General features: G+C 28.6%; 1 protein-coding gene across 1 annotated transcript in view; it reads left to right on the top strand.

Annotated features, from left to right (window-relative positions):
- LOC108554856 (uncharacterized) overlaps positions 1-11,545 on the top strand; it is a 301,692-nt gene extending 290,147 nt beyond the window's left edge. Inside the window, exons 5-6 of the mRNA XM_017910264.1 lie at positions 8,753-8,937; positions 11,066-11,545. Of these exons, the coding sequence (XP_017765753.1) occupies positions 8,753-8,937; positions 11,066-11,362 (482 nt within the window). The 3' untranslated portion in view covers positions 11,363-11,545. The remainder of the gene's footprint in view (positions 1-8,752; positions 8,938-11,065) is intronic.
- The last annotated feature ends 1,331 nt before the right edge of the window (positions 11,546-12,876 follow it).

Below are 12,876 nucleotides of genomic sequence, written 5' to 3'. Positions count from 1 at the left end.
TAAAAATTGCGTTGGCTCTTGCAACCTCCTACTTTAAGAAAAATGGGGTTAAAAAGTTTTCTGAACTTCATCTTCAAAATTCATTAAAGTTAGTTAAAGCAAAGAAAATGAGAAATACGATGAACATAGTTGGGGAAAAATTCAATTTTATTATACATAATATCGGAAAAATTTTCATTACGATATCGAACGCGTGGATTCTTTATAATACATTATGATTAAATAGAGTAGTTCCTGCGGTAAAAAATCATTGATGATATTGATAAAATTCGAATGATTTTCTAAATTTATATTTCTTTTCGTAAGCCTCCTGTATTTGTGATTAAGGGTGCGAAATGTTATGGAGTTAGTAAAAATATACAAATATGGAATATAAAATTGAGTAATAATATACTCGTAATGTGAGTAATTCTTTTCGTGAAAGTCCTTTTTATACACAAAATTATATATTTTTCTTTCCGGAAATTAGATTCTGCATCCAAGAAAAGCACTTATAAAGATTTGTCGGGGGCACGTGCACCTGTTTCAGTCAAGCCCATGTTTCTTCGTAAGTTAATTTCAGTAGAAAGTACGCTTTTAGAACTTGAAATTAATGATTAAAATAACACGTAGGATCGGTCTATTTCAAAAATATCTCCCACTGAAACTTTAATTGTGCCTGCTTCAAAATTATAGCTCTCGACTCGTAGCCTGAAAATGTAGACTATTTATTAGTGTCAGACTTTTCGTTCTTGCAGGTACTGAAAATATCCAGCTACTTTTAACTAAATTAGTATTAATTCCTTTTAAAATAAAATCGTAATAGCGTATAAAAATTGATAATATTAATTGATAATACATCGTTGTTCATATATCATTTTACTAATTTATTCGATCATTCCAATTCGTTTATTCAATTTTATTCGATTATTTCATTTAGTTCAACGCGTTTATGGCATAAGAGGACTAACAATGAAAAGAAAGTAGAATGAAAAACTAAATTGTTCGTATGTTTTATACGAACACAATATTTTTGTGACCAATTGTATATACAAATCTGCATCGAGATTTTCTATTATGAACTTTTTAATTGTGTTTATTTGAAATCCATAGGAGTCAAAAAATAAATAAAACTTAGTTTGATTATTTCCTCTCAAATGTGAAAGTAACACTCTACTAAGGGGTGTTCCAAAATTAACGCAAGAAGTAATTTTGATAGAAAACACAGGTTTTTAATTAAAAATTGTAAATATCGTTCAACAATGAAGACGTGTTGTACTTTCGTGTAGTGCTCAATTTTTAATTACCCTGAACCGTCAGCTGTTACGCTCTTTTCTTTTTCATTCGCAACGCTTTACCACACAAATGACGCAAATTTCAAATCTTGCGTTAATTTTGGGACACTCCTTGTGAGAATACAATTGGGAATAATATCGTTTGTCCCCAACATTTTCCAAAATTCGTTTTTAAGTATAATAGATTGACATATATTCGATACAAAAGTATCGCAAAATACCAAAAGTAATAACAGTAGAAATAAAAATAAACGAGATAGATAAACGGTAATAATTTATTAAAAAAGTGATTTTGAAGCTGATTTTTAATTTCAATTACAGTTAATTATAGCTATATAATTTCGAAGCATTAAACTATTAAATGTTAATAGTGAATGTGAATAATAAGTCTATTCATTTGTAACAGGAAGTATTTAAATTAATATCCCTTTGTACATGCACGATTGTCTTCGTTGTAATTATGAAGGCTTTAATGTTTGATGGTAATATATTCATAAGTCTTAACACTTTGAACAATTGAAGAACCTCTTGCATAGATTAATTAAAACATTCGACGGTCGGATCCTTACTTTTACATTTTCTTTTCAAGCCCTGGGGCAGTACTTCCTGCTTCTTATCTTACGTTCTGAAACAAAAAGATATGCATTTTTACATGTTCTTTTATTACATTAACATCTCATTTGACACGATTTTAACGTGTTTATACATTATACTCCGCGTGTAGGATGTATCATAGAATCAGTAGATCGTAATATCAACCGAAATTACGATTTACCGATAGATAGATTTGATTTCATCGATCCTTTTATTTTCGATCATTGTGATAATTTTTATTAAAAATTAAGAAATATCAAAGCTATTTACATTTGCGTTTATTCACTGTGCAGCCTAAATACTTGCATAATTCGATTGATGTCTTTTCCTAATTTTCATTCTCAAAGAAAGTAAATACATATACACATATTTTGTAATAGTATCGCATAATAATTTCACCGAAATTATTGTAAGTAAAAATTCAACATTTTATTGAAAACCTGCCTGTTCTTTTTTAAGTAGTGTGGGTATCATGGAGGAAAACGGAAGGGACAAAGAAAAAGAGCGGAGAATTTATTTCTTTTAATTACACGAATTTAAACTCCATAATGTCTGTAACACTCTTAACATATACTTCCGCTTAAAAGTACATGGAACCTTACTTATTGTCTGACAAGATGTAATTTGAATACTAAATTACAAATAGACGGACTAACGGTGTTTTTACTCTGTATTACTACTATAAATATATATCGTTTAACATTATCACGCGAATAAAATAATTTTCCAAAACTAATACGTAATAACTATATTTACATTTACAAATTTCAAATATTATAGAATAATTTATGTACTTACTCTTAGCTGTAAGTTAATCTGTAAGTTCCAAATCATATGAGAACTTCTTTGTAAACCTATAGAAAAGCTATCTTGATTAATTCGAGCAACGATACATGAAATCGGTAGATGCATCCACGAATAGCGTGTTTAACCTTAACATATTATTGCTGATTTCTTAAACAAATAATTTAAGCCTGTAATCTGTTAATTTATCAACGGATTAATTAATTCACAATGAATTCTCAGTGAATTTAATCAATTTATTAATAAACGAGCACGATGAAGAAACTACATTTGATCATCGCTTTTTATTAATCTACACATTTCTGTAAAATTTATGTATCGTTGCTATAAATCGACCAAGGTGTCGAGATACTTACGAGTCAAGGTGTATCTAATTAAAAGAGTAAACGCCTCGCAGCCACATGTCACAAGGAAAATAAGATTTAAAATGCAAATAGGAAGAAACGAGTGGAGGGGAGAAAAAGTCGAGCAGGAGGAAAGAAGATTGCAGGGTTGAGTTAAGAGATTACAAAGATTAAGACGAAAAGAGTGGAAAGATCGGCGATGGTGCACGAGGGAAGCGCGGATGGGTGTGGAACCGCGAAAGCTTGGGCCGCTCGTTTCCTTCGAGGATGTTTTCTCAGCTCTCACTATTCTCACATGCCGCCGTTCGTGAGAACACGCGACAATGCTTAACGATTCCGTCATCTTTCCTTTGCCCGTCTGCTGCATTTCACTCGACTTTTCACTCATTTATACCGTGCCATGCTAGACGGGAATACTCGTTTTTCAACGTCTCTTCGGTTTATTTACCGATAAAAAATTCTTTACAAGAAGGAGAATAAATAGAATGAACGGAATTTAGAAATTTTTAATTTGACTGTTATTATTTAAAGGGTAAATGGTTTAATAAAGAGGATTAACGATAAAAGAAATCGTTTGTTTTCTCGATGTTTTCTCGACGATAAGGAGAAACTGTTATTATTTAGAAATAAAATAAAAATATATTTTCTTTTGTGAATTGTAAAATATATATTTCTTGATACATTTTACTATAGTACGAGCTTATATATCTACGTTAGACGGTTATACTAATATGCAGTAATTCGACAAGGAAAAGTATAATTGCATAGTATTATGGATCAAAGCGAATAAATATAATACTATAAACGTACTAGCAATTGAGAAAGTAGTATAAATCTAAAAGAAAAGAAAATATATATATATATATAGATCGTATATTTTATTTTGTATTCATTTACTTTATAATATCGTAAAACCGTTTTTGCAAAGTGATAAAGAGTTCAACCGTTAGCTCGAATTTGTGTTGTGTCGTGATTAGTGTATTCATTTGTGATTCAAACTATTTTCATATTCACCGGTATAAAATAAATTTCTCAATAAAATTCGGTAAGAATGTAATAATTAATGGAAAATTTTTGAAAAAAAGGAAATCATAATTTAAAACAGTTGGTTCAATAATGGTACTGCTCTTGCAACCTGTTTAGAATATTTCAAAATCTTTATAGTATGTGGATTTATAGGATATCCCACGTAATTAGCGAAGCTTATAAGAATCGAGGTTAACACTTTTAAGGTAAATGTATCAATAACTGTCTGTTCAAGGATGCAATAAAAATATATTTTTAATATAAGACACGTAAAATGAAAAGTGTATTTATATTTACTTTACTTCCACCACATGTTCTTTTTTCTTTTGATATTAAATTTGAAATAAGTACAAATGTTTGTTAGATACTAATGTATCAATAGATAATCACTTATAGTTTATTAAAAATCATTTTAACAAAAGAAATATTGTTTCGCAAATCAAAATGGTAAAGAGATACATAATAATTCAATGAATAATTTAATTTCATTATTAACTAATTATTGGTCATTGCTTAATTTAATTGTCGATTTAGAATGTTTTTTTCTTTGCAATAAATTTATTCGTATTTCCATTTAATTTTTTTGTCCTTTGGCTATAATCGGTTGAGCTTTCTTTCTTTAAAATTTTCTCTCATTCTATTTCTTCTCTATTTCGATTTTCTTTCATTCCTTACCCAAAGTTAATTTTTCTTTCATATATTTAAATGACGTTCTTATCGTCTTTTTGAAGTTAGGATTAAATTGTACGTAATATTTGGTATCGAATAAATCGTCAAATTGGACAAAATTATTGTATTCTATATAACCACAAACCTCTTATTTAAAAAAAATGTATATACACGGATTTTATTTTATTAATATTTTTAAGATTGTACAAATAACCTCATATCTGGCTACTTTTAATCACTTTAAACAAAATTTTAAATAACCATTTTAATAAAATAATTGACGTCAATGACTTAACAATACAAAATATTTTTTTTATTTTATATGTATAACTGAATAGAATTAATATTTCCAGGAATGGTAATATATTGAAACGTTATTGGTAACATCAAATCTTACCAATTTAAAAAATTTATCGAAGCATACATTATGCTATGAAGTACCGTTTAAGTTAGATATCAAAATCTGAAAAGATCTTTATGGCTACAGAAATTCAACAGTTCTGCGTGCTATGTGATTTATCGAGACCTGGTGTTTACACACTCAATAGCGATGGACGTGTCATAAATCCTTGATATCGCACAAAAGCAGTTCGTGAACACGAAGGCCGTACTCCCTGGAGTCTTGTTCCTCTGTGACCTGCACTACCACTTTGCTAACCTCGCAGTTATCAAAATGGACAGAGAATGCTTGGAATTTTGAAAGGACTACTCCTGCCAAAGTTATCTATTGATTAGCTAGCCGTGACACAGTCTGCTTCTTAAAATTGTAAATAAAGCAATAGAGTGAGAAATTAATACAGATTCGCTGAAAATATAAAACGACTAATTATCGCTAAAATATAGAACAATTGTACTTCGCGATAGAACAAGTGTACTCCGGTACAGAGTAACTGTGTTTCGGTAAAGAACAAGTATATTTCAACAAGAAACGAACAAATATACATATAAGAATCGCAAATATCAAGAAGAATTGAAAAGTACAAGCTTAAATTAAACTCTAAAGCAATAACATTTAGATACAAATGATGAAAAACACCACAAGTAACTATTATTGATTAGAAAATTAAATCAAAATAAAATTAAATGATATCTGTGAAATATTGTTTAGTTATATGAACTCTTTCCTTTTTCCGTGATATCTTAAATATATCAAAATTAACCAGTTTTTCATTTTTAAAAAAATGCAATTATATAATATACTTGTTTTAAATGTGTACGCAGTAATATTAAAAATATGTAAAAGTTTTCGTATCAAAGATGTTTACTTCGATGGATAAATTTAATGAGATATTTCAATTTTCTTTCTGTATTTTCTATTTGTAGATATTTCAGTGCTGTCATCTTTTTTCAAATAAAATTTGTTTTTTTATACTAAATTCCGTAAAATGAAAATTAAAATATCTTTTAAACTAATAATTTTTAAATACAAGTACTCTAGTCCTTTTTTTTATAAACTACTTATTTACTTCTTTATTTTGTTATTTGTTTCTTTACCGTTACATTGGTGAACTCACCTATTCTATTTTAATAGAAAATCAAATATTTTACATTTATCCATTATATAGATAAATACAATAGAACGAAAATAAATTTTTCATGAAATTCGGAAACATTCAAAAGACAGTACTTCAAATAAAATGACCATACAAAATATTGTACATATTAACACTAATCGATTCACCTGAAAAATTCACAATTCCTACAATTTGCAGTAGAAACATATTGCAACTATGTGAATAAAATATATTAAAAATTAATAGAATATCGTTTATCAAATTATCGGTGAACAATGAAAATCGTTCACGAATCTTCATTTCCTTCAATACTTAAAGAATTGTTTAAAGAATAAATTATCTGATAATGAAGAAATAATCTTCTAATCTTGTAAGAGTAGCATTCAGGGAATTTTAAAATTCCACTACTGATATCTTCCATGAATCAGAAATAATAAAATTAATTAATCGTTTAAAAAAGTATATAAAATCACGTAAAAATTAGTTTAATTGAATATATAACATTTTAGAGAGACTACGAGTGATGATAATTTCATTTGAGAAAATTACATTTTGTATGCATTTACTTAAAAATGTATTTGACAGACTACACTAGAGAATGAATTTTAGTTTACAAGTGCAATTAAACTTTGCTACTGCGGACAAATATAGCACCGATATTAAAATAGAAAGTTTAAAATAATTAAATTTTACCTTATGGCATTTTCTTCTAAATCTATTCAATACTCTTACATAAGTCACTTCTCACGTCTACAAAGAGCATTAGAAAATATAATCGTCACGGCACGAATACCTTCCTTTCATAAGTTACAGATCTTGTCAATGGACGTAAAATAAGAACGAATTTATAAGGTACGAAATGAAAGTAACATGAAGTAACTAGTTATAGCTTATGTTAAGAAAAAATAAATGATAGATAAGTATCGTTCTCCTAACACTTTATCGAAAACCTATTTAGATAGATACTTTATTTATAACGTGGCTGTCAAGAATTTCCGGCCAATTTGCCTTTTTATTTCAGTGTAAATTATACAGTAATAAAATTCTCTTTACAGAAGGTTTGATAACTTTCTATTTTATAAATCAAGGTACATACTGCATTTGTACTATAGATCTTTATTATGAGAGCCTCGTTAGCACTACTATATATCAATAGTAAAACAATCAAATCAGTTGGAAGATTTTTTGCCACCATAGTTATCAAAAGCATGCAGGTGCTTTTGGTAGCGGTCAAATTAATGTTGACTTTTATTCAGGTAGACACATAGTTATATATACTTTCTTATTATCATTATATCACATTAATTATTATCATCCGTGTATATTACATTTAAGTACACATTATAAATTGATAGTTCTAGTGCTAAAAACAATATTAGTTAAATATTAAAATTACAGTACACCAAGAACTTTTGACAGTCACTGCACATGGTATAAAATTTAGCAAAAAATATGAATAAATGAACACTTTTATATGAATATAATGACTGATCTATTCACGTATATACGATATAAATACATGTTTGTTATTATAACAATACTACTGTATTAGACATAATTGTGTTATTACACAGTTACAGATCTAGATATAGTTACTCTATTATGCTATTGTACATTAGATATGAAATGTACATCACTACTATAATAATGTAGTATAATACTATACTACTACAATGGTTGCAGTTGTACTATTGTTCTGCACTGGATATACTATACCATCATACTAGGTATGATTACACTACTATGCTATGTTATGTACATTCCCGACCATAAATATGTAGATGCTGACAATAAAAACAATTGGTATACAATGTAAATTATTACTACAAAATGACGTTTGTCGGTACATTTTATTTTGGATGTGGATTCACCACCATTTATTAGCATTGAATTAAGTGATTTAATTATCTAGCCCTTCCAAATACTTGTAAGTAAATTTAAGTGTTATATTAAAATCCATTGTTAAGAATCACGTGGATAAAGGAGTTTGGAAAAAATATCCAAAATCTGAAAAGCATTTGTGAGAATTATTACAAACTCTATGGAAATATATTTGCATGAAAAAATTAATAGTTAGAACGTTGAGATTGATGAAAGAAATTTTAAGAACATGCGTCGTATATATCACGTCGATGCAAAGAGAATTTAATCGTTATTATTATTACTTGTGAGATATGGAATACATCATTAGTAGAATATTCTGTAATGCGATAGAAAGTAAATGCAAGAACATTAATGATGTTCATTAATCATTTCATAACTTTTTCTGGATAATTATTTCAATTAAGAGAGCGTCTACATACTGATATAGATGCTGATGTATGAAAAATAATTTATTTTGGTTGATATATTATGTATTTGATATATAACTTGTCCATAATTTTAACAAAGTAATTTCTCTTCGACGATGTTGTAAAGAATTCAGCAGAACCAAGATCGTTGTTAGATTTTCAGGAAATAATTTGAAGGTATTCTTGATTTTCGAGACAAGTTTATGTACATTTTGATACGGTGTGTTCTGTTGCAGGTATAGGAGTGGTTCTGGTAACTGTAAGCGCTGTAGCGTGGCGAGTGACCAGTCGAGAAAATTGCGGCAGTTTCTTTGGTTTCACGGGGATCTCGAGCAGGATCCCGCCAGCGAGGCCAATTCATCCATACGCTGCCATGATTTATCCGGAATTCCAATTTAGAACGCCACCTCCGAGTTATCAGGTGACATCCTAAAAATGTCTTCCACCACTCCCGCGTTTGATCGATTTCAAACAGCTGTTTCCTATCTCGTTTTTAAATTAGATTTATTCTATCCATTTGTGAAACGCTTTCAACTCCAATATTTACTAGCTCTATATATTTCTCGTTGTTTACGTGAATTCTACTATCATCTTCTCTTATTTATTTTCTCCTGTTTTTCCTTTTCTTTCTCTATTTCTTTTAGTGATGGATATTTATTTTAATAATTATGAAAGTAACTTACTCAGAAATCCCCAAAAGACAATTTTATCGCTTATTTTGTACTGCATTCTGTTATATATAAAACATCCTGTTAATTATAATAAAATAAAACTATTGTTGGTAAAATATCAAAAAATCGAAACGTTAGATCAAGTTTATAGCTTTGTCGTAATAATTAATTTTTCAATTTACGATACATTTAAAAGGTGAAACGTTTAATATTTCAAAATAAAATATATATGATTTAAGCCACTTTCATAATTAACAGCATATTTGATTAATATAGTTTTTTTCTTAACATAACACACTTTCATAACATAAAACACTTGATTTAACTTTTAAGTGAGGAAATTTCAGTAATTTCAACATTTGAATATCTGAATTTGAAGTTGTTCGAGTCTTCCCTAATTCGTTAGTACTTTACAGTTATACAGATTAGACTTGGATAAACTTCTCCAATGATAAAACATTTTTTGTTTTCAGATTAACTATAACATGTTATGGTTAATACGCAGAATTTTAATAAATTTGTTTTTTCTTTTTATTTTGAGAAAAATATATGGAGGAATAATTTTTATTAATCAGATTGTACTACTTTTATAAAATTTTGATATACGAGTGTTTATGACGTTTTATCACTATAATAGAAAAGTGCCAAAAATATTAGATAAAATTGAAAGTACTTAATACTTGATTGATTGTGTATACTGCAACAATGCGAAAAAATTTATGCCAACATACAAAATATATACAGAGACTATGCAGAGTGTTAGTAATGAATATTAACGAACACTTTTTAATATTTTAAATTATATGAGAAGTTCAATTCAAAAAGTTACAATCTGTTTTCAATCGTCCCTATATCGAAACTTTTCGATGCAAGAACTTGTTATTGCTACGTAACTCATGAATATAACTTTCTAAAATTATCACTAATGGATTGGGTGATCTGGAAAATAGAACAAACTTAATGATTTAATATATTCATTGTGAAACTAAATATATGTATTTCGTATCGAATTTTGTTCTAATGTTTGTAAATCAATAAAATGATCTTTCGGTTCATAAAAAAAAGTACAAACACTGGAAGAATTCCTAATTTGAATCACGTTATTTTACAGCTATATCGTATCAAATTCAAACAAATTGAAATGTTTCTTACCTCTTTTAGAGTTAATTTGAAGTTTAAGAAAACTTACTATCAGATTATATTTTCCATTTAATAATTAATAATTCGTATGTAAATTAATGTTCGAACCAGAAATTTGTTGTTCAAGCCACTTGCTACTGAATATTAACGTTTGCAGAAACAAATTTCATATTTGTTATGAACTTTATTTAATAATACGATGTAAAAAATTCGATTTATGTAAATAATTTTGTACATAGTACGTTCCATTTTCAAATATATATCTTTTTGAGAAATTGACCACATATTTTTACATTATATAGTTGATCACATATGTTTGACAACAACACCGATTTAATCCTTATAATTATTACGTGAACACGATGTAAATGTAAAATATTTTTGAATAATCTATTATCATAAAGACGATACGAAAAAGATATATTGTAATAAAGACAAAAAAATTAAAAGATACATTTACATTACTAAATTATTATCAACTACGTAAATGGATTAAAATTTACAACACACGTATATCCTTTTAGAACATGCATTGTAACCATAAAGTAAATTTGTCGTTCATATTTTTCAGTTGTTAAGATATTCGATATGTTTCCTATTAGGTGTTTACATTAACTGATAAGAAAGAAATCGAGTAGGTAGAATTATCCATCACGTTTCACTTTTCATTTTACCAACCCCAGGAGACGACGATACAGAAAATGAAAATAAGAGGATTTAAACGACATGTGATTTCAGGCGAGCATGCAAGAGTACAGGCTCCGACTACTCCTTCTGGATCGGCTGCAGCCAACATCGTCGCCTCCGCCGACCTACAGATCGAACGCTGGAAGCATTGTGACTCCCGGTACGACTAGAGAAAGCAGACCGCCGAGCTATTGCGCCAGATCGAACGTTGCATCGAACACGAATGTCACGCCATCGAAGAAGGACGCGAATCTGGTCAGGATCGTTCAGACCGAATCGGAACCGGTGATTTTGAGCGGCGATCAAACGCCTCCGGTAGCGGCCGTTGAAGTGCTCGCGCATCTTTGATTCATTTCCACCTTTTCCCTGTAATTACGGTTCTTATCGTTTTTACTTCCTTATGCCGCGAAAACACTGCTGCGACTGATCGAAGGAAAGCCGTTACACTCGACGATTTTGCGAAAAGATTCATGTCTCTTGTGCAATACAACTATTGGCTCGTTCCATAAGTAATGGTATTTTAAAGATGATCTTGCCCATATCAAACTATTATGGCAACATTCGTTGTCATTGTAATTTTCTTCATCGTTATTTAAACGAAGAGAAACGAAGAGTTTGTATCGGTTAGGCAGTTATTTCAAATATTGGATTGGGCGGAATGGAAAATTATTGTATTAGACGTCGTTATATTATATTTACGGAACTGATGCATTTAATCAGTAATATAATGTTCATTGTACTAAGAATAAGTGAAACGAATAAATAAGATATTTTATAATTTTTTCTTTGAATCATAGTATTCGAGTATGTTTGTACGTTAGTATGAAGATAAATCATTCCTTTTCTGTTAACGAGATAGCGACAATTTTTCGTCAGGTATTCGTGCCAAATTATTAACTTTACAATTAATTACCAAACAGTTTGAAAAACTTCATAATATGTTATTCTCTTTATATTCCTTCGAACTAAAACTAAAGTACATGTGATTTCTGATACAGTATTTTTCTTTTCTTTTTGCAATTAATTCAAATATTTTTCCTGATTTGTTTCGTTACTTTTTAAAGTGTTATTATAACAAAGAACTAATTTTTTTCGCATGTAACTATTTGCTTAAGAAATGACTTCGCTTTTTTTTCTAAACTGGCACAAAATTTAATCATTTAAGTTTCGTAACAGTCTGAAAACGGAGTATTTCGAGGATACATATTTGTGAAATAATGGTAAAATATGTACTTATTACAAATTTTATATAATGATAGTATGAATCATTTTTGGAATTATATTTGACACATTCAATTTACGCCATTTTCTGCATACATTTTACAAATATTTTTTACTCTTGCTATGATTACACTGCCTCTCCAAAACTCGTAGCTCGGTACATGCCAAACTGTGGATTCTATTAACAGACATTTCTAAGTGATTTTTGTGAAAAGAGAAAATAACTAAAGTGTTCAAAATACAATTACTACTGCAGCTGATAAAATATAAGTCAGGTTAGAAAACGAAATGAATTAGTAACTATTATGGATAGGACATTATAGTGGTATTTTATGAAAAAGTATAACCGCCTAATCCGATATTTTATAATACATTGACCAACTTTGTTATAATAAGAAACATAGTAGATGAATTAAGTCTTCCAATATTTTTTTTTTTTTTTTAATTATATTGTTGATCGTTATTCCATCATAATATTGTTTTGTAATTTACGAACGAAAATTATATTTTAAATGCTGACGCACAATACAGTTTTTAATGTGAAATATTTCGATTTTATACATAATTTGATTTAGTTTTATACAAATAAAATTAGAAAACTTTGTTATAGAAATTTTATCGCTAGTTTAATTCAATCTTAA

Source organism: Eufriesea mexicana, unplaced genomic scaffold (genome assembly GCF_001483705.2).
Source record: "Eufriesea mexicana isolate 0111107269 unplaced genomic scaffold, ASM148370v2 scaffold50, whole genome shotgun sequence".
NCBI classification, from domain to species: Eukaryota; Metazoa; Arthropoda; class Insecta; order Hymenoptera; family Apidae; genus Eufriesea; species Eufriesea mexicana.
The sequence above is the reverse complement of the archived record's forward strand: the minus strand, read 5'-3'. Positions and strand labels throughout refer to the sequence as shown.